General features: G+C 40.2%; 1 protein-coding gene across 1 annotated transcript in view; it reads left to right on the forward strand.

Moving 5' to 3' along the window:
• Window positions 1-27,016, forward strand: part of LOC105928177 (protein unc-13 homolog B) — a 170,767-nt gene that overhangs the window by 79,854 nt on the left and 63,897 nt on the right. Inside the window, exons 4-13 of the mRNA XM_036144356.1 lie at window positions 4,866-4,915; window positions 5,006-5,081; window positions 6,799-6,804; window positions 7,857-7,931; window positions 9,775-9,994; window positions 10,229-10,456; window positions 15,641-15,782; window positions 17,324-17,493; window positions 18,151-18,266; window positions 20,353-20,516. Of these exons, the coding sequence (XP_036000249.1) occupies window positions 4,866-4,915; window positions 5,006-5,081; window positions 6,799-6,804; window positions 7,857-7,931; window positions 9,775-9,994; window positions 10,229-10,456; window positions 15,641-15,782; window positions 17,324-17,493; window positions 18,151-18,266; window positions 20,353-20,516 (1,247 nt within the window). The remainder of the gene's footprint in view (window positions 1-4,865; window positions 4,916-5,005; window positions 5,082-6,798; window positions 6,805-7,856; window positions 7,932-9,774; window positions 9,995-10,228; window positions 10,457-15,640; window positions 15,783-17,323; window positions 17,494-18,150; window positions 18,267-20,352; window positions 20,517-27,016) is intronic.

Genomic DNA, 27,016 nt, shown 5'->3' on the forward strand with positions numbered 1-27,016 from the left:
GAAGCCTTCGCCCCCAAAGGTTCGATCATTAAAAGACACGCGGTTGTATCAGCCCCACCGTGTGTAGGAGACGTGGAGCTGAACAGAGAGGGCTGCATAAGAATACCTTGCACTTTACAACATAAAAGCTCCAGATCCAAGGGAACTCAAAAACGAATATCCTTTGAGAGTGGACTTCGAGAACCTCCAGAGCACATCCCACCAATCCCACTTTACACTCCAGTCAGCCCAGACATGAACGGGGCAAAGTTTGCATCAGGGGCCCGAGAATTTGCCTCGCCTCGTGTTCGGCCCAGAAGACCGTACTCCCTTGGCGATTGTGTGGACTACAACTTCAACAGAGCTCTACCAAATACACTCCTGGAAGAGGATGAAGATAAAGAGGAGGCTTCAAGTGCCATCATTGACCACATACTGAAGGAGCTGAGGGGCATCAACAAGATCCAGGAGGAAATCTCAGACCTCAGGGATTACCTGACCTCAGTGAGGGGCTCAGTTGAGGAAGTATCCTCATGCGTAGATGCTGTGTTACTAGAAATTGAAGGCATTCGATCAAGCAACAAAGGCAGTTCAAGTACATGGTCGGGAAGCAAAGATGGACCATCCACACGTAGAAGGCCTGTCAGTGCTTATGGTAGTTTAGGGAGCCCAGTACCAAAGTCAGATCTAGACTGTTTTCAGGCAGGTTATGAGCACCAAGATATGCATGGGGTACAGCTGCCGCCAAGGCTAGAAGACGCTAGGGTGTCCCAAACTGTTGCAAACGCTGATCATCTGGAACTGGAGGAACCTGATGATACGTCTGATCATAGTTCAGATATACCAGAAGGTGACACAGCAAGGAAACTTACCTTAAGCTTTCTTGAGCATGCAGATGGGCAAGACTTTCCAAGCACTAGTTCTTTGTCTTCTGGTCATAGCTCCAAGTCTGAGTATGACCTAGAAAGACAATTATCTATTCATGATAGAAAAGAGCAAAGAGTCGGCGATGAGGAGGAATGGACTAACACTGAGCCCCCACACAGTACTAGTAGGGAGTCTAAGTGGCATAAGGACAGCGCTTATCTCAGGGATAGGGGTGTAGAGGAGATGAGTTCCCATCGCTGTGAAGCAGCTGGAAACTGGGATCAGTATAGCAGATCAGGAGGATATGGTGCATCGTTACAGTCATCTACAGGAAGCCCAGAACATCTCTCCATTACCTCTGGAAAGCATTACAACTCACCTGCCAGCACGTCAAGCCGGAAGGAAAGGCAGTCACGGTTGAGACGTCCTCAAAGTCAGTCCAGGATTCACGATCTACCCGTTAACAGCATTGGAAATGCCTCTATTGGATATGAATATTCTGCTGATTTGTCCTACCCTCAAAGTTCAGGTTACCATTCGATTGAGGTGCAAGATGGGGAAGCAGAGGAATTTGAGTTTGATCAAACCAACAAGCTAACCTTCACAACAAACAGTGACAACGAAACCTACTCTGCCTTTGGAGAGACCTCTGCCTTGACCTGGACAGAGGGACTCTCAGGTATCTCCAGCGATGGTGTTGAAAGTTCGTACAGTAGTCAAAGTTGGGAAAACAGACTCTCCGAAGCAGTTGACGTAGATGTCCAAGCTGGAAGTTTAACTGTCAAACGCATTGGACGAGCTGTGCTGGATTTCAGGTCTGCTTTGCGGGGTGCCTTGCGCAAACTTGAAGGTCCTGTAGGCGTACATCCTGGAGACCAGTCCGACTTTGAATTACCAATGCCTTCTGACCTACCCACAACTGAGTTGCCTTCAAAGCCTCGATCCTACGAGGAACATATAGAAAAAACTTCTGATCAGTTCCACCAAGGTGGTGTCAGCTCTGCTCATGCTTTTGCTGATCTGTCCGAAACCAGTAGCGCTGAAAAGTCTAAGAATTTGTCTGTGGAGCCCGTAGTTGTGAAAACCAGCAAAAGCCTTCCACTGCAGGACTTAGAGACCTCCCAAAGTCCTCCTTATTGGAATGAGATCCCTCCATGTTCTGCAGAACATTCTGCAGGGCCTGAAAATTTTGTCAGCAGTACTGAAACACCCGACTGTCATATAGAGTTACCTGGAGAGAGCATAGCTGAAAAAAATTCAAAAGGCCCTGCAGACGTGAGTGAGAAGGAGCAACTTTCCCAGCACACCGCTACAGAATCCTCGTCAGCCTCAGTTCAGGCTGATGAATCTGCAAAGCTGGAGGAAAAGTGTCCCACAGAGGCCGACATCGCTGGAGGCTCGGAGCTCAAACCGGAGGCAGATGCAGCAGAGTCATCAACAGAGATGACTCAAATCGACGAGCGCAAGCTGAAGTGTCTGAGGAGCTTCCAGCAGATTCTGCGGGAGAAGAGGGAAACCAGGCGCAACCTTGTCGGTATGACTATGTCCACCTTCTCCCAGGAGGAAATGGAACAAGGTAGCCAGTGTTTTGAGTTGTGGTCAACCTGTCTTTGTGATTGTCTTTGGCCCCATTTTAAAACTCAGATAATTAATGGATTTATAGTACTATGTCAAACGTTTGATTATGTTATTGCTAATTATATGTGACCACTATTCTGCAAAAATAAATTGATAAATTAAGTAGGTCCTCTGGACGGGATCTTCTGTGTTCAAACATTTCGTCTCTTCTCCAAGAAACCTGCTCAGTCGGAGGAGTTAATGATGAAGCCTTTAATTAATACCGTTGCATATTGGCTCAACGGGTTAATTGCAACAACAAAAAACCTTATTGATTGATTAAACTCTGATTGACCTGGATTATTGAGATTATGGATTATTATCGATCACTGAGAACAACATCAGAGCCTGATGGTCCTCATTTGCACGTGAGCACAAGTTTTGATTGTCACAATTAACTCATTGAGCCAATATGCAAAGGTATTAATTAAAGGGCTGAGTTCATCTGTAACTCCTCACACTTAACAAGTTTCTTGGCAAAGAGACGAAATGTTTGAACACAGATCCCGTCCTCAATGTTTTTTAGTTTTTCGTTTTTTGACCTGGATTATTGAGATGCGTCAGGATATTTCAACTGCAATTGACCCCCAATTTCTTTACCAGTCTTTTCCTTTTACCCACCACTCTACTTTGAGCTTTAGCATCTCGGTCACTTGGATTTACAGTATAGGAGATGTAGGCATAGGAGAGAGTGAAAGATCATCCAAAGAGTTTAAAAGCATGGCAGGGGAATTAAAGTTAAACATGCAAGAGGTCCTTTGCAATTGCAACATTGTATATAATGACATTGATGATTACAATTCGATATATTGTGCAGTTATATTAATAACCATCTATGTTTTTTATACATATTTCTGTGTCCAAATAGCTGAACTTTCTGCTAATCTTTCATATTGGTCTTAATATTTTTGTGCTTTGGTGTAGTCTTTTCTTGGTACTTTGACATTAAGTTATATCTTGATATCTTGTTCAGTGCGGGCAAACTAGAACTTGACTAGTAAAGGACGGATGAAAGTGTGTCTGGTCTAAAAACTATCCAACACGAGTGAACTGTATCAGAAGGTTATTTCTCACAACAAATTAGAAAAATACGGAGTCCAATGTGGAAGCATCTCAAAGCCTGAATGCTTCTGGGCTTTAAAGATCTAAAAAGGGTCAGAAATGGGTTAAAATTAATCTGTACAAAGGTTTAGAAACCAAAACCACCTTAAAAGATTACCAGAAAGTTGGGCTGCAAAAAAAATAGGGCCAGTATTTAACTTTTGCCCAGTGCTATACATACATTTAAAGCCATCTATCTATAGATCTGATAAACATCTGACGACACCTTCTTTTGACAACAGGTCTTGGATATTTTCTAATTGTTTAATTTTTACGGATAAAGGGACTATCTCTGGTACCCCTTTTGAGTTTGATTGCACAGCAGTTATTGCTTCTTATCTAAAGTTCCCCTGGGTATTTATTGTACCATGATCTCTGCTAGAATGATAATTTTCTGCCCACTTGTGAGTAATGTATCAGCTGCCACTCAGGACTCCTTTACTCCTCTCCAAGGCATCAGCAGGATCCATTTGCAGAATTAAAAAACATTAATTATCTGCTCGAAAAGCAAGTCGGACATTAAAGACCGGGGATGAGGGGAAGTATTAGGAGTCATTTTCATGATAAATTATACATGTTAATGAAACATTTATAACCTTAGACCCCATCTATTGAAAAACGCTTCTTTGAAACTCTAACGGCATTGTGAAACTGCGTGATTTAGCGTGTAGCTTGTTATTTTACACAATGAATCAAATCAGCCAATGACTATTTTTATCTCTTCTATCTGTTTCTGTCTTTTATCTCTCTCGCTGTTTTACAGATGGAGGTCAAGATGGAGATCAGGTCACCTTAAAACAAACCTTTACCAAACAATTTTCTATCTTTTCTGTGGATGTTTATTACACAGTTGTTGTTGTTTGGTTCTCTTTCTGCTTTTCCTTTATTTGTATGGATACTGGTGGTCCGACAGTAATGATTATTCATTTTCTAAACAGTAACCTCGACAGACACAATATTGTCCTAAACAGCATTATTATAGGGCAATTGTATAGCATGCTCTACAATTGTTTTTGTTTTTTTAAATCATCTACCAGGTATTATTTCTACTTGCTGTCAGAACAAAAACAGCGTAAATAGTCGCAAGTCTATAAAAACGAGGACCAGGAGGTTAATGATCTCATTGGCATGCAGAGCTGAAACTCAACCAACACACTTAAATCTTAAATATTTCCCTCCTGTTACTTGCTATTCACTTTTCTTTCTATCTTATACTTCTGCACTTGCATGCTCCTTTGTCTTTAAATCAAACCTCCAGCCTTTTATTTAATTAATGCGTGACCTATGACTTCTTGTTTCAGAGCCAAGAACAAGATGGTGACCCCAGCAAGTATCCGTGGGCCAAGCCTGGGTCTGTACAGACTTTATGTGGTTTCTTAAGTAAACTGTACAATTTTTATTCTTTTTTTATGTGTTTCTTTTTTATGTTTATTGGTTAAAGGGCAAACACACCATTTGGCATTGACAGCATGCCAGACCTCCACAAAAGGAGGCCTATTCCTCTTGTTAGTGAACTGGTGAGTGTTTCAATCACTACTTTTTCTAAGTTTATTTGACAGTTTTGAAATGCCTGAATAATAATTGTCTGCATTGACCAAACTTATATTTGGAGATATATCCAACAAAATAAAAATAAAAAGAATTCAATGCTCATTACAAATATAATCATTGACAGAAGACGAGATGTTTTCAACCAAAATCCAGATCAAATTGCACCTTTCTCTGGGAAACAGTCCAACAGCAGCTGTAATATTTAACGTTTTTTATTATTATTTTATAATTGGTGAAAAACCTTGACAACTTAAGTAAACTTAAAGGGGAGATATCATGCTTTAATGCCTTCATTCCCACATTTAAATCTTTCAGTTGTAGTCTACATAAAGTGCATATGCAACGCTTTGGTCTTAATTCCTGGTTAACTTATCTCCACGTTCCTCATTTTTACCCCCTGTTCAGAGGAGGGTCTAAGAGCAACTAGTTTTGGTGCTGTCTCTTTAAATTGAAGGGGGTGACTTCACCCCCCCCCCCCCCCCCCCCCACACACACACACACACACACACACACCCCTACCCAGTAGCCATTTTTTCGGCCAATGTTGTAGAATGCTGGTGGATGCTGTTATAAAATGTGTAGGTTAATACACCCAACAATCCAACATTTTTGCTTATCCACTTGTCGCTTCGGCATCCTTTAGCTTGGGCAGAAAAAATAAAAAAAGGCAGATCCATGATCTTGTGTAGCAGTAAATACTGTAATTGTTCAAGAAACATAATAACTGAGACAACTGAACTAGTTTCCTCTTGCTGCGCACTTCTAGTATCTGGTTAGCTTCCGTTTCAGACGGTCATTGTTGCTGCTCTCACCGTATACTTTGAAAATGGCTGAGAGTTGCAAGAAGCGAACTCTCTTACAAGTTTAAGAGAAGAAAAGGAGGAAGGTCTCAGAAGAAAGAAATAAGAACAGATTGTACTTGGGGAATTTTTTCACTTTAATTGAGAAGCTGTTGTTAACAATGCATATGTAACTCTAACCAAGTAGGTTAAGTATTTCAACAAACCCCAGGTAATGTTTTCCTAACAAATTACAAGGTAATCATAGCACTTAATACTAACCCAGTAGTTTTAATACATAAACTGGAGGAAGAAATTATTCTACAACATTCATACTTAACATTTTAATGTAATAAAGAAGCAGCATCCTGGCCCTAAACCAAGTAATTAAATTGGACCAACAGTTTTTCTAAACCAATGCGTTCTAATCTGGATTAAGTGGGTCTGGCACTGGAACAGAACCCGGACATTATTTTATAACCTAAACTGACTAGTTTCATTATTTAAAATGAACCTTGATACTATTTCCCAACTCTAACTGAATAGTTTTAGTACTTAAACAAGACCAGAAAACACTTTCCTTACTTTAACCAAAAAGATTCTTGAACTAAACCAGGAAACGTTTTCTTAAATTTATTTCTCTGCACTAGTCTTGATTCTAATAAGTTCCCAAAAGTTGATGTTTGTGAGTTTTTTTTTAATTATTAAGATTTAAAAAAGAGGACATTTAGGCTCTTATTTTGTGATGACTGATTGAAATTGATTCGCTTGGTGATTTTATTGCTGACTGTTATTAAAATGCAAATAAAACATAACGTCACGGTTAAAGCATGACTCTAACTTCTCGTTTCTTTTTGCTTTCTCTCTTTGTCCATATTGCCTCTGTCTTGATGTCGCTGCACAGGCTATGGTGAGTAAAATGACGAGGCAGACTTTATTAGCTTTGCATGCTGGTTTAATGGGTTTTGTTTGAAATTCAGCGACGGCCCCGACTGCAACAAAGAAGTTCAGTCCGCTGGACATGGAGTTGTGTTTTGCATGCGGACCTGTAAGCAGACATGAAAACAAATCAGCTGTGGGGGTCCGTTATGATTGTCCAAGCAAACAGAGAAGCTAAAGCGTGAGCAAAAGGACATCAGGATCTGAGAGACAGTGGAAATGCATCCATCCATCCATCCATCCATCCATCCATCCCTCCATCATAGACATATTTCATCATGTGTCTCTGAATGAAACTAAATGCAACCAACCATTAACCCTGCTTCATTATAGTTTAGTCTATACTGATGTTTCTTAAATATAAGAAATGTATTTAGAATCCATGGATCTCAGAGCTGTTTGTTTAAATAGTTACTGACAGTTTGTGCCGTTGGGCTTAAAGGAAGCAGAGGAAGCGCCTTAAACCTGTTTCACAGGTGTGAGGCAGCATCAAAGAGTTTCTGCAGCATAAAAGGCTCCACTTTTTCCTCATGTCGGTCAAAGATTTATAAAGAATGGCTTCCAGGATCCTGCTCCAACCGCTCTGCTGAAAAATTGGCCTGAACCGACTCTCTGCACCTCAGGAGATTCACACATATATTAACAATATATATATTAACAATATGACTGATATGGAATATACCAGGAATCTGTGAGAGGAAAACTATGCAGAAGTTATTACGTGTTTTCACCCATTAAAGTTAAAATATTCAGGTAGTAATTCCTGTGGATGTCTTACTAAATTATTCTCTTTGGAAATGATGCAGAATATTACCAAATATTTTAAGACATGTTGTGTGTTTGTTAAAGGAGAAGTTGAAAGAAAAAATGAGAACAAATATGTGTTGTTTTTTTGGGGGGAATTCACCTTCAAACTTAAGAGAAACAAACATTAAAACAAGAATTTAGTCAAATTTTTTTAGTTCTTCTTCTTTCTTTATTTGGTTTGTGACTGTGTGTTTCTCCCTTTTCTTTTTCTTCCAGTCCATAATCCAGTCCAGGAAAGCGGGACTCACCCACGCTCTGGCCAGTCGGACCTCCCTAAAAGACGAAGAGCTTGTGAGTCGCTTTATGCATCCGGTCCAAAACGTATTTAATCACTCTTCCTGAGTTTTTTCCACAGGTTTCCTTCTTGACTGTGTTCCTGTTGTCTTCTGCAGCCAAGCTGTTCCCCGTTTGTTACAAATGATTCTAAGACTTTGGATTTACTGAGTCAGCTTAATGGAACCGGGGCGTGGCTTCATAATCTTAATGGTTGGCTCTGCTGACTGCGCTGTAATTTGCCAATTCATAACCATGATTGCATTTTACACTGAAGGAAACATGAATAATTCAGGCGCAAAAAAGTAGGTCACTCAGCGGTAGATCTCACCCTTCATAACTTTATTTGGCTTTTTTTCCTCCTCCTGCTCTGATTGTTGAGCCACTTAACCAGGTTGTTGTTGGGACTCTGTTGATAAGTCCTGCTGGAAAATCCACGGATAATCGCCAGATCGGTACTGGATTGTCTGCTGTCGGAGATTTTGATCCCGCTGTTTATTCTGCTCGTGACTCAGCGCTGCTCTTGTGCAGAATTGTGAGGAAGCCCAGTCCTTTGCATAAGAAGCATCTAAAAACCTTAATTAAATCAGGCTTTACCATGACTCAACCCTTTTCTTACCGGAATAAATGATTTTACTAAATGTCAGGACGAGGAAACGGAGGAGAAAATTTTCCACCAGCTTTCTGCTGTCCGTCTCCTACTTCCTGCAAGATTTCTCAGTCCTTCAGAGTTCACTGGGACAGAAGAGTCTCCCATGATGCCCTTCATGCCACGAGGCCATTTTCCAGAAGTCGTCATCTCGGTGTGTGCAGATAGACTAACAACTGCCGGCTGCCAGTATTGAGCAAGCCCTGCACTGGTGGCGAGAACACCCTTCAGCACCTTCGTCAGTAGGAGACTGACCCTCTTGGATCACTGAACTGTCCTCGCCGCAGCTGAAGTCTCACTTTGAGGTTTTTGGTTGTGCAGACCACCGTGATTTCAGCTGCGGTATCCTCAGCAGTTTCCTGAATGTGAGGCCATGGTGATGCACAGCAAAGACGGCCGCACACTTTTACTTATAGGTAGCCATTGCAAACCGGAGATGACAGCGATTTCAAGCACATTGACCCATATTTAAAGCATTCAGTCTGCTGATCAGACTGATGGGGCTTTTCCTAAGCATACACTGCAAAAACAGACCTTAAAATGAGTAAAATGTTCTCAAAATTTGTTTTTTTGTCCTTGATTTGAGCAGGTAAATGATAGTATCTGCCATTGGAATGAGTATTTTTACCCCTAAAATAAGATAATTAGACATCCTGCACTTGAAATAAGACGATGGAGATGAGTTGTTCCTATTTTAAGTGCAAAAATCTTATTCCATTGGCAGATCATCTTATTTACCTGCTCAAATCAAGGACAGATACACTAATTTTAATAAAATTTTTGCTTATTTTTAGTTCAGTTTTTGCAGTGTAAGATGTTCATAACTACATTTTAAACTAATTTAATTATTATACTTCTTGTCTCTCTGCACAATAATCTTCATTTCCTTGCAAAGTCTCATCTGAATGAAAGAGCCTGACTATAAGTTCATTGCAGACGTCAGATTTTCATTTCTGAGCCAGTTTACAAATGATGTAACCTTTTTAATCTTCACTGTTATGTATCCCTTTGTCTTTGGATTATTACATAAACGTCCAATAAAATATATTAACATTTGTAGTGAGAACGAGACAAAAGGAGAAAGAGTTAAAGGAATATGAAATCTGAACAAACTGCAGTCATAATATGTGTGAAACTAAACCCTTTTTGGACACATTTCAGCTTTTTCTCCTTCACTTTCTTTCCGTCTTGCTGTTATTTTTGCTTCTACAGAAAAACCACGTATACAAGAAGACGTTGCAGGCTCTGATCTACCCCATCTCCTGCACCACGCCGCACAACTTCGAGGTGTGGACGGCCACCACGCCTACCTACTGCTATGAGTGCGAGGGTCTGCTGTGGGGCATCGCTCGGCAAGGCATGCGCTGCACCGAGTGCGGGGTCAAAGTGCACGAGAAATGCCAGGAGCTGCTGAACGCTGACTGTCTGCAGAGTAAGTTTAGCTACTGAAAAAAAATTTATTCTGGGTTCATAGGAGGCTGAAAGTCCTTCAAAATGCTGGAAATATTTTAAGGTGTCTTTGAGGTTTGAGAAGTGTTCACTAATAAATATTTGCCCTGCATAGCAGTGCTGTAGGAAGATTTCTCTCTTGTTTAACTTTAATAATAATAACGCTGAGTAAAGATATATATGTGCTCCTTGTTGGCTGATTTCTTTTCATCCTCAGGAGCAGCAGAGAAAAGCTCCAAGACAGGCGCTGAAGATCGGACGCAGCACATCATCATGGCTATGAAAGACCGGATGAAGATCCGTGAGAGAAACAAGCCTGAGATCTTTGAGGAGATCAGGAAGGTGTTTGTTATTTCTAAGACGCTTCACGCTCAGCACATGAAGAGCATCAAGCAGAGCGTGCTGGACGGCACCTCCAAATGGTCTGCCAAGATCACCATCACAGGTTGGCCAATAAACTTCACTGTCACATCAATGCTTCCTCATGATTTAAATGCTTTTGCAGAGGTTCCTTTAATTCACTGCAAAAAGGGGGGAAAAAGTAAAATGTCCTTGAAATTAGTGTATTTTACCTTGATTTGAGCACCTAAATAGAACTATTTGCTAATAGAAATTTGTACCCCTAAAATAAGATAATTAGATATCATGCACTTGAAATAAGATGATGGAGATGAATTGTTCTTATTTTAGGTGCAAAAATCGTATTCCATTGGCAAATAGTCTTATTTACCTGCTCAAATCAAGGAAAAATACACACATTTCAAAAAACCTTTTTTCTTACTTTCAGTTCCCTCTTTGCAGTAAAGAAAGGAGTCTGCAACTTATGGCTCCGGAGCCACAGGTGGTTCTTTGGACCATCCACAATAGCTCTTAATTGACTGGCTGAAAATCATTGAGAAGCAACTATTGTGTTTAAATATAGATACAGTAACAAATTAGCAGCTTGTTGCACAGATTAATTGCCTTTAATTCCCACAACAGAATAAGAAGAGAAAGACCAGTAATGTTTTTTATAAACCTAATTTTCACAAATATCATCCCATTGAAGGATGCAAAAGTTTTTTTCTTTTGCTCTTTCTTCTTTTTTTGCAAAGGTTTTGTGTTTTTCTTTATTTTAGTGAAGGTTCTTTAAAAATGACAACAGTTGTCATATTGCTCCCCCATTAATACATGGGGGAGCAGCTGCTTCATTTTATGCATTGTTTCTCCTCCTTGTTGCTGCATGGAAAAACATATGAAAATCCCCATGGCAGTCAGTGACTCAGCAGATTCTACTTTCACATGTGCCATTATGGTTGACCCTAAAAATCTGCGTCATAGTGCATCGTCTCTAATAAAAAAAAAAAATAATCATAGCCTTTTTGTGGCAGTAGCTGCTATTAGCAATGGCATAATTAAGATAATTGTTTCATAATTTTCTAGAAGCTTGCTTTTTTTGTCACTTTGCATTGCAAAGCTAATTTTTAGCAATGAAATGAAAATATTTCACTAACTGGAAAGGGGAAGCTGTTCTACAAATCTGCACAGGGCGTGTAGCATCAGGAAACTGGGCTTCAGAACCTCTGGGTGTGGTAACACTCATATCTCTGTGTGAAGTCAGTCAAAAGATTGGAGGCTCCTTTAGTTCCTACAATGTGCTTCTGTGTCTTATGCCGAGCCTTTTTATTTGTGCTTTTCTTTCTTTGTATTCCTGAACAACAGAACATCTCTGATAGCTGATAAATTATTAATGTTTTTCCCTAAAAATGCTTTTATTGGTAAACTAGAGAAATGTGAGAATGTTTGTGTTCAATCCTGCATTTACCCAAAAAATCCAGCATACATTTATTTTCTTTTGTTAGCTCTGTTAAGAAGGTGAGACTTACATAAGACGACATAGCCAACGGCAGAGCTTTTGTTTAAGGGTTTCAGTCAGCTTTACTTTGAAAAGCTCAAGTATTAATATTTTCCAAATACAAATTCACGTAGTTGTCTTGCATGAATTCAATTCAATTCAATTCAATTTTGTTTATATAGCAACAATTCATGAAACACGTCGTCTCAAAGCTCTTTCCAAAGTCAGACTCCATCAGATCCTCCAGGTTGGTGAGAAAGTTTCCTCTCTAAGGAAACCCAGCAGGTTGCATCAAGTCTCTCCAAGCAGCATTCACTCCTCCTGAAAGAGCGTAGAGCCACAGTGGACAGTCGTCTGCATTGTTGATGGCTTTGCAGCAATCCCTCATACTGAGCATGCATGAAGCGACAGTGGAGAGGAAAACTCCCCTTTAACAGGGAGGAGAACCTCCAGCAGAACCAGAACCAGGCTCAGTGTGAACGCTTATCAACAAATACTTTCAATTAACCTAACAGAAGATTACAAACTTGTTCAACATGGAGCTGACCTCAAACTGGGGAAGTGGAGCGCATAGGCTACACAAATTACAGGTGCAACAGTGCACAAATGCATGTATACCAGGCATTTCTTTGCTGCCATCATGTGTACCGAAGCAATATAGTGTTGTTTAATACTAAATACATGCAGAGTGTAAGTGCACAGAGCTGCAGCTCTTCCACAGCTTGAAAAAGCGACGGCAAAACAAGCAGTGAGAACTTCCAGCTATTGCTAAAGTCGGCTATTTAAGGAGAGTTAGCGCTCCTTATTCAGTTACAGTGATGATGGAGAAAGAAAGGACTGAAACAAAGATTTTGTCATCACTTTTGCCTTGCTTAATTTAAAATAACTTCAAGCTGAATATAAATACCACTTGTACAGGAGGAAAATGATCAAAGGTCCAAATCCTGCTTCATGCAGCACCGTTCCACCTGCTGCACAGCAGCAAACGTGTCGACAGGATTCCCTCTGTCAGGAGAGCTGAACTTTTAAGGTGCATTCAGGGACGACTGATACACTGAATGTCTATGAATCAAAACAACTCCAATTTTTAACCTCAAATAGGCTTATTCAAAACATCCTAAATAACATCCTTGAACCTGTGAGGTTGGTTTCATTGTATAATTTATCCAGGCATTGGCTACACCTGATTCTACTCAGTCAACTGAAAAACAATCAAACATATCTATTCTTTACTGGCCACTAATAATGAAAGAAATTGGACAACATTTAGCTAAAAAGTACTTTTAAAAAGGTATTACAGTCTCACTAGATGAGTATAGTAGAAAAATGTCTTTATTTTGATATATAAACTGAATATAATGATGTCAGTTTATGCATAAAACAGGTGGAACTATGGACCTGATAAAGATTTATACAATCAATAGTATATTAGATAATCTTGAGGTAAACCTTGTGTAAAAAAAAACAACATATAATTAATAAATATAATCCAGTCAGGCAAAGCCCTGGTGTTTCTATTGTTACAGAGATTTACAGAAGATTTGGTTTTCTCTCACATTCCTTTTCAGTCCATGGGGAAAGTTTAGCTTTGGGTCAACACCACAAACATCACAACATTTCAGGACAATAAAACGCACCAATGCACTCTGGACCATTAACTGATAAGAGTTTAATTGATCAGGATGTGTAACAAAGAAGGCTTCAGTATACATCATGGCACACTCTGGAAATGTTTATTAGAAACTCAGAAAAAGCAAAAAAAAACAAAGAAAACACATTTAACGAATCCAGGTGTTGTCATCAGGCTTCTCCAGATGTGAGCATCCAGGAATGTTTAATTTAATTATTTAATTTAATTCAATTCAGTTTTATTTATATAGCACCGGTTCATGATACATGTCATCTCAAGTCAGATAGTTTGTTTACCTTCCTCGTGTCTTTAACAAACCCCACCTCCTGTTCGCCCACGCCATCACTGTTACCGCGGCGACCAGACACATCACAGCGTGTAGTGGCAGCGGTGTTGCCATGGCAGCCATCACAGGTTGTCTCTCCAATCAACAGTGATGAGCCCAAAGATGCAGGGATAACCTTAAAGCTGCTCCTCCGCTTGAAATTAATTCATGGCCACGGGATTTTTCTGCTTATCAAGGCTGAAGCACATAATCAGACGCTTACCAAAACCTCTTTTGGAGCAGAACTTATGATGTGCAATTAAAATGCATTTAAAAGATTAGACAAAAATTAAACACATCACCTTTAAATAATTCAGTCAGACCTAAATGCCTGGTCTCAGCTTGATGGAGTAACCTACAATATTTGCTGTTTGATCTTAATCAGATTCATTATTGTGTTTTTCCGCAAATTATACAAAATTCTCTTTAATATGGATGTGATGTGATCGATGAAAGTCAGTCAGCGTAAATCAAGAAACCAAGAGAGGGTCCTAAGGAAATTAGGAATGTTGTGAATCAGGTCTGCTTGATGATTTAGGAATAAAATTTAATATAAAATGAATTTATTGTACCACAGTGGGGAAATTTAGGTGCACCAGCTGCAAAGTGACAGGAAAATGGAAGCATGCAGGTACACAAAAGTAAAAAATATAAAAATAAAGAATGAGAATTAGAGGCTGTACAGTAAGGGCAAATTTACAACATGAAATACTGCATACTCAGAGTACAGAAATATGCAACTAATTAGGGCGATTTAAGGACTTCATAAATCGTCCATGTATATTTGTGCATAAACACTATTTACAATAATTATAAAGGAATGTAAATACCTATTGAGTTTGTTGGGAGCATTGATGATTAGGAAGTCTAACAGCTGCTGGGAGGAAGGACCTGCGGAGACGCTCCTTTGTGCGTCCACAGTGTCTGTCACTGAAATAGCTCTACACTGGTGTCGGTGTGGTGGATCTACGCCTTTGGAAATCCACCACCATCCTTTGATTTTCTCCCAGTTGATCAGAAGGTGGTTCTGCTGGCATCCATCTATAAAGTCTCTGGGTCGTTGAGATGGACTTTGGATTATTTATCAGGGAACTTCTGAATGTGGCAGCCTGATGAGCTGATGGACGAGTCTGCAGTGTAGAGACTGAACATGTTGGTGAAGATTCTCAGTCATGCAGGACATGATCAGCCCAAAAAAGGTTCAAAATAAAGCAACTGGACTTCTATTCTGAGTCTGAAGATGTTTTGCTTCCCATCCAAGAAGCTTTCTCAGTTCAAAACTCCACAACACTGCAGACATTTTGACCAATCTGTCTGCATGATTGACGTTGAATTGAATCTTTTGAAAAGACGCAGTAGATAAATAAAAAAACGCTGACTCACACACAGAATACGCCTGGTTTTAAGAGGCTTATTTACCTAAAATACATGAAAGCAAAAGCTAAAGGGTTTTGCCACATTTCATTTTCAGTGTTCACGTGCAGAAAAAAGGTCGAGCGTTTAGCTTCCCACATCGTTTACGCTCAACCCTGATTGCTTTCTAACTCGTATCAAAGCTCCATGTTTTATGTGAAGGGTTTCTTGCTAACTTGTTGCATTGAATGACTTTTGTTAAGCGCTGTTCACCGGCATCTGGCTGTGAGTCATGAAAACCGTGTTACAAGTCTTTGCATAACCGTGTGGGTGATATCTTGTGTTTTGATGCGTGTGTGTGTGAATGAGAGAGGGAAGGAGGACGATCTTGGAGAGTAGGTGTTTGTTTTTCTTATGCAATTTTTTTGTTATAGTCATAACTCTGTCTTTCTATCTCGCTGTGTGTCTGTAATCTTTGTGCCCCCAGTGGTCAGTGCACAGGGCCTCCAGGCCAAGGACAGGACTGGCTCCAGCGATCCGTACGTCACCATCCAGGTGGGAAAGACCAAGAAGAGAACAAAGACCATTTATGGGAACCTGAACCCGGTCTGGGAGGAAAAGTTCAGCTTGTGAGTGTAGTTATTTCTGCTTTTTCACGCTTAGAACGCTCAGCAGAATCTCTGTGAAGTCAGAGAATCATTGCTGCCTGTGTGACCTTGCTTAAAATCACTCTCACTGCAAACCCACGTAGGTGATATCATTTGGTTCAAAGCCCTCTCATAGCTGTGTGGGTTAAGTAAATGTTATCCAGCTACCTCAGTTTCATCTGATTAACACCTTCATCTTTAGAGAAACGCAGATCCTCAGCTTTACCTGCATTGCCCAAAGCTGTGGTCCACTGAAATTTAATTTCATTGTAGGCAGGAAGGTATCCAGGGATGAAAAGTCTGAAAAAGTCTGAAATTTGCTTTGCATCATTTGCCAGATCTGGGTCGGTGTCAACGTAATAAAATTGGGATCTGATTAATTGTTTAGGTTTCCAGTCTTTATTCCGCATTAAATTTTTCACTCTTATTTTTTAACTTGATTTGCAGCAATAAATTACCATTTTAAGAGTCAATACTTCAGGTCTTGAGTTACTACCTGACAAGTGCATTCAAACATAAAACATTTCACACCTTTTTTTGGCCTGTGGACAAATTAAATTCAACATTTGAGCTGGATGCCAAACATTAATTTATTTATGTGTTTATTTGCTTTTGAAATTGAGCAGATCTAAATCCCTGCAGATTGAAAAAAGTAAAACATCTTTTTTTACCAAACTGCTGAAGCAGTGGCCAAGTTTTGTGTTGCTGGTGTACATAGATTGTGAAAAGTGCCGAAAACTCAGTAAACTTTTTTTTTTTACAGTTGGGTCCACAATGTAATGCATGACTTTGCTTCTTACATACAGGAGAAATTTGTAGTAAATGTTTTTCCAACGTCACCCTATTGCTGATATGCAGCTCACCCAAACCATTTAGTTGCAAAATAACACTCCTGCATTGCCTTTCTACACATTTATCACTTTATCTCACATAGTTTAATTACCAGATGAGCCGGGCTGCCAAATATTTTTAGGAAATATTGAAAGATTCTGCTACAAGCTCCGCAGCTTTCTCACAACATGTAAACCACTCAATAAGAACATTACTTTATCTTTTCTCCCCCTCTGTGTGGGGCATTTGGCCTGCTTTGTAATTATTTGGCTAACAGTTATTTGGGGGAAGTGAAATTTCATTCCCACATGGTCAGTTTTTCCTTTTATATAGACCATAAAATTAAACGAGATGTTTGCGTCACAGAAAAGTAACATACTTGGTCATGATGCAGCAGGAATCTGTGAATTTCACACATTTGATCTTGGTATTCATACACTATTCACAATGTGAGCTCATCACAAAAGACACAGTCTTAGTTTTTCAACAAAGGTAGTGCATAATGATTAGTGCCGTTAAGTTACCTAATACTTGTTGGCTAACTTCAACTCTAACGTATCAAGCTGGAACAACAAAGCATTTGCTCCTACTGACAGATGGCGATAAAAGCATGATGACCAAATGGTTTTAAATTTTTTTCTCTTCGTCTTTTCATCTAAACTGTGCAATCTTCCTATCACCTGCCTTTGCAGCGAGTGCCACAATTCATCGGATCGGATCAAACTGCGAGTGTGGGACGAGGACGACGACATCAAGTCTCGAGTGAAGCTGCGACTAAAGAGAGAGTCTGATGACTTCCTGGGTCAGACCATCATCGAGGTCCGAACCCTGAGCGGAGAGATGGACGTCTGGTACAACCTGGGTACGCAGTACTTAAAATTAATATACCAGCAGAAAAATGTGTAAAGAAAACAAAAAAACAGGAAATCTTTCATTAAAAAGGCTGATAATGCTGCATGTTGCTTAGCAGGACCTGGTTCTTTAAAATTACTGACAGTTAAAAAGGCATTAAAGTAAAGTAAAAAGTAAATGTTTTAGATTATTTATTGTTTCATTACAACTCTATTAGATCACTGCATTACTTCTGTAGCAGGTCATCAAGTTCTGCAGAGACCTTCTAATAAGCCATTAACTTAAATCAAGTGGAGAAGAAAAACATGCAACTGTGTCTATTTTCCCCACATGTCAAGTAAAAGTTAGTCAGTTCAGTTCAATCTATCTTTATTTCTAAAGTTCTTTAAATATAACACAGTCAAAGCGCTCTATACGGACAACAGCAAAGAAACAATAATAAGACATAAACAAAATGAGGTAATTTTATTAGTTCTGCCTTTTTTTTCTGGTGTCCCGCTGCAGTTGAAATGTTTCTATGTCTCAAAGTCCTTCTTCATTTGTGAGGCGGATGGAGAAGCTAATTTCCCCGGCTGTCAGCTCAGATCCAGGGTTCAATCGCAGTTCCCTCTGAGTGACGGATGGCTGTAGATTAACCGCGTCTGTGTCTGGATGTCTTCGTCTGCAGAGAAGAGAACTGACAAGTCGGCAGTGTCCGGTGCCATCCGTCTTCAGATCAGCGTGGAGATCGAAGGAGAGGAGAAGGTTGCTCCATACCATGTGCAGTACACGTGCCTTCATGAGGTATGAATCTGAACTATTAGGGTTGTTCGTTTAGATTAGCTCATCTAAACCAGGTTATTTTCTTTTTTTCTATGAGGCCTTGTATGTAGCCAGGTCTTTATATCTCCCCCACATGGTTTTAAAATCTAATAATGTCCGCATGGGATCGTTTTCATCCACACCAACCTCAGAGGTCAGATCTCTGCAGGGTTGTGTGCTGTCAGCTCTCCTCTTTATATCGTGTACTGACAGCTGCAGAAACCCCAACCAGCAAACGCACTTTGTTAAATTCTCTGAAGACACTGTTGTCCTGTTTCTTCTCCAGGTCAGTGACAAATGGCTCAGCTCTTTCCTCCTTTGTCTCCTGGTGTAATGACAACTTATTGGACCTTACTGTCTCTAAAACTAAAGAACTTGTTGTAGACTTTAAGCGAGGAGGTAACCAGCGTAGAGCCAGGGCCATCGATGGCGAGGAACTGCAAATCGTCAAGAACTGCAAATACTTGGGGACTGTGTTTGACGACAAATTGAAACTCGACGTAAACATAGATATTACAACAAAAAAGGACAGCAGCGAGTTTACCTGCTGTGCAGACTCCGTTCCTTTGGGAAGATTCTCAGAGTTTGCTGTTGCTCCAACATCGAAAGTTTTCTCACTTTTTCTTGGATCTGTTGCTTTGGTTGCTAGTCTGTGAGAAAGAAAAGCAACCTGAGCAGCATTGTTACAGCGTGCTGCAGAATTATAGGCGTTGGTCAAAGAGAACTGGCCCGGATCACTGAGAAGGCTGTTCAGATCATAGACCTAGATCAGTTAGTTTAATGATCCGAGGGCATTAAACTAACTCGGATTAGTTTAATCCGAGTTAGTTTAATGCCTACGATAAATCTTTTATACCTTCTGCAATTGGGTTCCTAAACCTGAATGAAGTGTCTTGTTTGCATCTCTGCCCATTGTGCATGAAAGGTTGCAGCACATGCTTGTCTGCGTGTCTCTTTTTCTGTGTATGTCTGGCCGGGACGCTGCATTGAATTGCCCTTCATGGGGATTAATAACGTTTACCGATCTCGATTATGATTCAAACCCACACAAATATGCCTCTGAATGGTGTTTTAAACATGCCAAATGCATGGGGGGGTATGCAAAACTAAAACCTATCGAAGCCAATCAGAGTCCTTCAAAATAACCACGTGGTTCCTCCATGTTGGGAGTGTGTCCTTTTGCACCTCAGTGTATTGCAGCAGTTAAGCTCATAAAACCAAACAAGCAAAAAGCTTCTGAACCAACATCAAAGTCAACACCTCTCTGATATTGTTCATTTCTTCCTCCACAGCATGACTTAGTCAGTAAGAATGGCCGCGCGTGACGTCACACAGCAAAAACAGAACTAAAAATAACTAACATTTTCTTGAAATTAGTGCGTTTGTCCTTGATTGGAGCAGGTAAATAAGATTATCTACCAATTAAACTGAATATTTTGACCCCTATAATAAGATAATTAGATATCCTGCACTTGAAATAAGATGATGGGGACGATTTGTTCCTATTTTGAGTGCAATAATCTTATTCTATTGGCAGATCTTCTTATTCGCCTGCTCAAATCAAGGACAAACGCAGTAATTTCAAGAAAATGTTAGTTAATTTTAGTTCAGTTTTTGCAGTGTAGCGCCACATTATTTTTTACAGCCTGTGATGCACGGACCCTGAAACACATGCAGACACATAAACGGTGCTTTTCTTAAATAACTGCTTTGGTCAGAGGTTTCAGAAATAGTCGTTTTTGGTGACGTGAAACTGAGTTTTCGTGTGGATGAAAGGCCAAAGCGCATAAAAATGTCTTTATAACGTGTTAACTGCCTTAATAAAAGATGCCTGACCACTTTTACTTTGGTTTTAACCACTTTGTGTAAAGGCAAGTCGAGGCATCGTTAGGCAGTATCAGTAGCATCTCTACAGAGGAGTAAATATGACATAAATATGTCATAATAAAGTGAAAAACCTCCCGCCAGTACCATGGTCAAATATCTAACATTATTTCTTTAAATTAACAATTTAAACTCTAGTTCATTGATGTTGACGGACCTTTTTTATATGTATTCCTGTGTTCAGAACATGTTTCACTTCTCCACGGACATCGAGGGAGGCGGGATGGTGAAGATCCCGGCGGCTCAGGGCGACGACGCGTGGAAGGTCTACTTTGACGAGCTGCAGCAGGAGATTGTGGACGAGTTCGCCATGCGCTACGGAGTGGAGTCCATCTACCAGGCCATGACGTAAGCTCAGCCGCCCAACACGTCCGCTCAGGACGCGGTTCACCCAGCAGGCCGGGATTTCTATCTGCAGCTGAATTAAATCAGGAAATGCTTCATGTTGCTGTGTGGCCCAGCAGCGCCGTGTGTGTGTCGGGGGGGGGGGGGGGGGGGGGGGGTCAGCAAGGTTTTCATGAACTATAAACAGAATGAAAATCAGTTTATCTCATGTAATGAGAATATACGACCTGGCACCTCTGAGTTTTCCCCACTGTGTGCTCAGATGGAGAGAAAGACTCACCTAACCACCTACAAGCCAATGTAAGCTGATATGATTTCATCAATAATGCTAGATTTTGGCCAGACTTCACCCCCCCCCCAGTGTACAAGAGTCTGAAGGGAAAAGGACGTCGCTGCTAAATCAAAGCTGGGATTATAAACACAGACATTTGTCTGAACGCTCAGAGGACAGAGCAGATTCTTTTGGGCTTCTTTACTGCTGAAGATGTTACTTTGAAGATTGTTCAGAGCTTTTTTCTTTTTTTGTACTGAGCAACTGTGGATTTTAACTGAACAAAATCTCTTCATCAGTACACAACTTAGCCGCCTAGAATTGATTTTGAATTCTCAGAAATCTTGTCTTTTTAAATGTAAATGACACATTTGCCGACCCAAATCTAGACATATTCCACTGATTCATCAAACATGTGCACATATTTGATATCAGCGCTGGCCACTTCATTAGGTACACCTTGCCTGTAACGGGTCAGACGGCCGTTTGATCTCAGAACTGCAACCATTCCTTATCCAATGGATTCCACAACACTCTGCAGAGATTCCAGTTCATACTGACATGACGGCATCGTATGATTTGATTAAACTTTCCCGCTCACAACGTCCCGGAGATGCTCTGCTGCATCTGGTGACCGACCGTCACGTTTGAGTAGAAGCGCTGTAAGGTGGTCTGTTAGGCAAGGCAAATTTATTTGTAAAGCACATTTCAGTACAGAGACAATGCAAAGTGATTTACATGATTAAAATATAGGAAATAAAAACAGAATAAAAGCAAGTTGGTGTGGGGAGGGGGGGTGCACCTACTACCTACTGGGGGGGGGGGGGGGGGGGGGGGGGCTTAGTGTAATTGTTGCAAGAGGGGCACAGTAGAAATGGACTGGAAAAATTACCAATTTTGAGCTGTTGTTCAATATATATACCGATGCCAATGTTTAATTCATTTACACAGTAAAATAGAAAGTTAAACTTAAAGTGATTATACTTTAAAAGGGGTACTTTTGTGATTTAAAGAAGATTGCTTTACTGCAGTTGGCTGGGGGGGGGGGGGGTACACTGTGGTCATAAAGGGGTGGACACCGACAGCAACAACACCAACATGGCAGTGGTGATTAAAAGATGGTGATATGGTATTAATTCTGGTCCTAACATCTGGAAGTTAAGTCGCGTCCGACCAGGCAACCTTTGTCCAAGCCATTATTGTCACGTTTTGGTGATCCTGTGTGAACTGTACCCTAAATTTACTGAAGATTTTACACCTGCCATTCCAACAAAAGTAATAAAAAAACAAAACAACTGGACCTTATTTTTTCAAAGTTTGAAGATGTTTCGCTTCCCATCCAGAGAACTTTCTCAATTCAAATGTGTCTGGATGGGAAGTGAAACGTCTTCAAACTTGAATGAGTTTGATCATGATCATCTTAAATGATCATGACCTGGATGACTGAGAATCTTCACCAACTCCTGCCACGGTCTTCTGGTGTCAGCCTATCTGCTCCAGGGCTCAGCGCGCTGTGAGTTCAGAGATGAGGGACTCCTCGGTTGCAGAGAGAGCTTATTTCACTGCTGTCTGTCTTTAATCTCCTCTCTGCTGAGTTCCTCTCACAACAACAAGACACTTTCATCCAAGCTACTGCGTCTCACTAGATATTTTCTCCTGGGACTTCCTCTGTAAAACTTAATTAGTTAAGTGAGTTAATTGTGCATAGAAAAACCTCATAGATCAAGAGTTTGGCTGAATGCTTAGCCTATTTTGGCTCCAGCAACAATACTGCACCTAGATTTGCTGAAATCCTCGTTTTGATTCTCAATTTAAACTTAGACTCTGCGTTTAAGTGTCTAAGTGCTGCCAGGCAACTGGATAATTTGTGGTAACTGACATTTAAAAAGGAGTACCTACTGCAGGGACCAGTGAGTTTTTGTCTGAATGGATTTCCTTTGAAGGTGAAGTTTGTGGCTGTCTAGCTTACAGAAGTCAAATTTTTGACTTTCCCTCCTATCGATTCATCTTCCACCGCTGCTGCCGCACCCTCTGTTTTTTTTTCTGCTGCGATGTGTTTGTGTTTGCTCTCTGCAAACTGAAGCCTATTAGTTATAACTTACTTTATCTCCTTCAGAGTCAACTGCAAATAACAAAACAGCAGAAGGTCAATTGTCTTTGAAATACACCCGTCAGAACGTCTGAAGGAGAAGAAAACAAAAGTGACGACAGCGAGGGAAATGAAAGTATTACATACATCTGTTTCTCGGTTTGAATATTTATGATGGAGCCACTGACATAAAGCTCACGCTGGATGTTGGTTACAATGCAGCTAAATCTACACACATAAAGAACTTAAAGCAAATTAGCTGACAACAAGTGAAGTTATAGGCAAAAAATTGGAACGGCACAAGGGAGGAGATATGGAAAATAAAACTATCAACATGTGATGCTCGGGTGAGATTTTGACCCATTCTTCTTCACAAACTGTCTTTAAATTGTAAAGTTTTGATGGTACTTTCTGTGCAGTCTGAACTTCAGTTCTTTCTGTAGGTTTTCATTAGGATCTGAAGTCCGTTCTTTTTTCTCTGAAATGAAGAGTTTCCTTGGCTGTGTTGTTGTTTTTTTTTCCATGTCTGGCTCTTCAGGCCCCTACCAGGATGTCCTGGTACCTCGCTTTATTCATCCTTCTCTCTAACATATGCCGTCTGACAGGCCCGTGATATGCACACGTTACTCTTGGAGAGATGTTTTTGGGGTTAAAAGCAGAACCGTTCCACCTCCAATCATGGTCCCTAGAATAATACCCAAAGAGTTCAGCTTTGGTCTCATTTGACCAGATTCTATTCTCCCAGTATTTTAATGAATTAAAATCTTCCCCAGCATCTCCAACAAGCGTTTTCTTCAGCAGTGGAGTCTTTGGCAGTGAGAAAGCATAGATGCATGTGAAGTTCAATGCATTACTTATAGTTTTAATTTAAAAACGGCTCTTGCTGTTTCTTGGTCTTTATTTAAAACTCTCTGCAAGTGTTTATCGGCTCTGGCACAGCTCTTCTGATTATTCTTTGGACTTTCCTGTCATAAATCTTACAAAGACAACCTAGCAGCATAATTAAGGTCTTTAATATTCCGGGTTTTGGCTCCAGCGGCGGCGCTCTCTGGATTATTCAGACTTTACAGTAGACGCCACTGGGAAATGCAGCTCTAGCCATCAATAAGACTTTTTTTTGTTAAAGTCTCTTTGCGGTTATGAATCGCACCTCCCTGTGTAATACTTTAATTATGAGATCTTCTCCATATTGGCCAACAATTAATATTAAACCAGCTGAAATTGATTTGCATGTATCAGCAGGAATGCTTTGGAAACCCAGACATATTTCAGCTGATTTCTTGGCTTTCTCAGCACTTTTTTAGGACTTTTTTTTTCTTATTCTAGTGTTTTACCCTGAACCTCTTTTTTTTATTAGATTAATTAGCTTTGATTTCTTTGCATGTGTGGGTTATTTGGATTCCTACTGACATCTGACATGAGTTTTATGTCAACGTGCTCCATTAGGAATGTTTAAACTAATAAAAACTTTGACTTCTTTAATGTTTAATTAATAGAGAGCTACTCCTCTAAAGTCAGATCATGTTGTCACATCCATTTTGAGCAATGACATTAATGTGATGAAACTGTTCAGAATGTGTACAGTGAATAAAACTAGGAATAATGCTATTCCAGCTACATTCTCGTTTTGTGTGTGTTGCTGTGGGAAGACGCTGTGCGGCCGGATCAATAGCTTCAGTGATCTGCAGCGATTCCCACAGGGTCAGCCAGACTAATAGATGGTATCCTGGTCAGAAGCAGTCCCTAAAGATCACTCTGACTCTTCTACCATAGCAGGAGATATCAGTTATTTCCAGCAAGCGTGTGATTTTTTAGCCTCTGCAGAACGCTTTACGTTTTACTGGAAACCGTGGGAATCACATTCAGAGCAGAGCTTCAGGGTGAGGCTTGTACAGCTTTGAAGTTTCCCGCTGTTGCATATTGAATTCCTCCTGAATGACTAAGAAGCTGTAAACGTATGTAAACTGCAGTGGGTGAAAGGTGTGTGTCGGAGTTAAAATCAAGATTTACGGTAAAGAGAACTGTCTTTAAAACGTCACCTGAAAACAAACACACTGGATTGAGGCTATCTCCTCATAAGATGTTCTAAACTGGCCAAACGGTGCCATCATCTCTGCACTCAGTCAGGACTTTCTTCTGTTTTTAAAAATCCCTACAGTGGAACATAGAGATGTACAGAAGAGGATTAGGGCCATTTAAAAAAAATTAAATAAAAGTCTATTTATTTATTCTGAGAATTCTGAGAATAAAGTCAGAATTGAACAGACTTTTTTTTTAATGGTCCTAATCCTCTTCCGTAGAGATCCCAGCGCCATGATGTATGTTTTCTGAGACAGCTGCTCTAAACCAGCGATAATAGAGCAGAGAATGCAAAGCTAGAATTAGGAGCATCATTTTGACCTAACATGCTTAGAAGATAAGAAAAAAAAGCAACATATAAGGATGAAAAGAGTTAGGATAACTACAACCATAGAACACTTTACATACTGGTACATGTAATAAAAATGTATGTTGTGAAAATGTAACATTTCTCTGTCCCTCATTCCAGAAAGTGAAACTAATTCAGTATATAGATCACTTACACAAAGGGTAAAATACTTCAAGCCTTTATTTTTTGTAATTCTGATGAATACGGCTTTCGCCCGAGGGTCTATTTTCCATAAACATGCATATTCGTGCTTCATAAGGCATTTATCAACTTCTACGACACCTAAACTGCTAATCTTGTCATCAAATAACACGAAGGCCCTGAAGGATGTTGTGGATGTGAAAATCTGAGAGTAAATTATTCTGGGGATGATTAAATGAGATTTAAACGCCCAAAAAATTAAATCCCGCCTAAAAATACAAAAGAAACAGATGTTTACATTCTAAATCTCTTACTTTTGCTGTAAAGAAGGAAATAAACACAATAAATTGTAACTGCAACATCAGTAGCAAGTTTGTGTCCACACAACATGGAATTGAGAAGTTTTACATTGAAATAAATTCAGGCGGAACTGTTTTTGGCACAGTTTGGCACCTTTTTTGAAATTTTAAAATGTAGGAAGCTATTATATATTTGGTAGATAACTTTTGAAGCAGAGTCTCAGATGAAGATCTGGACATATGATAACTGTGTGTCAGTAGTTAGTCCGCTACAAGCGCGTTATTGTTGCTAAAGAGCGCAAGCCCCCATGAAAGGGGGCTTGTGGGCTTAAGGAGTTAATGAAAACCCAAAATTGTCTCATAAAATTAGAAAACGGCACAAGTTCAAGAAATAGATGGTATTTTAAACAGAAATGTCAGGGTTCTCAAGAGCCACTACGCACAAATGAATCCTACACATGGGCCACAAATGTTGCACTCCTCTTGTTAAACCAGTCCTGAACCAGAAACTGGACTGTTGCTCAGTCCAAAGTACTGTTTGAAGATCAAAGTAAATTCTATTAAATTAATGGGCTGCACAGTGGGGCAGTGGTTAGCGCCGTTGCCTTGCAGCAAGACGGTTCTGGGTTCAAATCCAACCCTGGGTCTTTCTGCATGGAGTCTGCATGTTCTCCCTGTGCATGCGTGGGTTCTCTCCGGGTACTCCGACTTCCTCCCACAGTCCAAAAACATGACTGTTAGGTTATTTGGTCTCTCTAAATTGTCCTTAGGTGTGTGTGTGTGTGTGTGTGTGTGTGAATGGTTGTTTGTCCTGTTTGTCTTGTCTCTGTGTTGCCCTGCAACAGACTGGCAACCTGTCCAGGGTGTACCCCGCCTCTCGCCCGGTGAACGCTGGAGATAGGCACCAGCAACCCCCGCGACCCCATGAGGGATAAAGCGGGTCAGAAAATTGATGGATGGATTCAGTTACATTTTATTTATATAGCGCCAATTCATGAAGCATGTCATCTCAAGGCACTTTACAAAGTCAAATTCAATCCTATTATACAGATTGGTTAAAAATGTCCTATGTAAGGGAACCCAGTTGATTCTGGAGAAGCGTAGAGCCACAGCATTGACGCAGGATTTCATGCAAAAGGAGCCCAAATGTTTCCCTCCAGGTGTATTTAATCTGTATATTACAGTATAAGAGTTTCAGTTTTGGAAGTGTGACAAAAAACACGAAACCTTTTATTGCAAAAAAAGAAAAGATCATTTTATAATTATTATTACTGC

Source organism: Fundulus heteroclitus, chromosome 12 (assembly GCF_011125445.2).
Source record: "Fundulus heteroclitus isolate FHET01 chromosome 12, MU-UCD_Fhet_4.1, whole genome shotgun sequence".
NCBI classification, from domain to species: Eukaryota; Metazoa; Chordata; class Actinopteri; order Cyprinodontiformes; family Fundulidae; genus Fundulus; species Fundulus heteroclitus.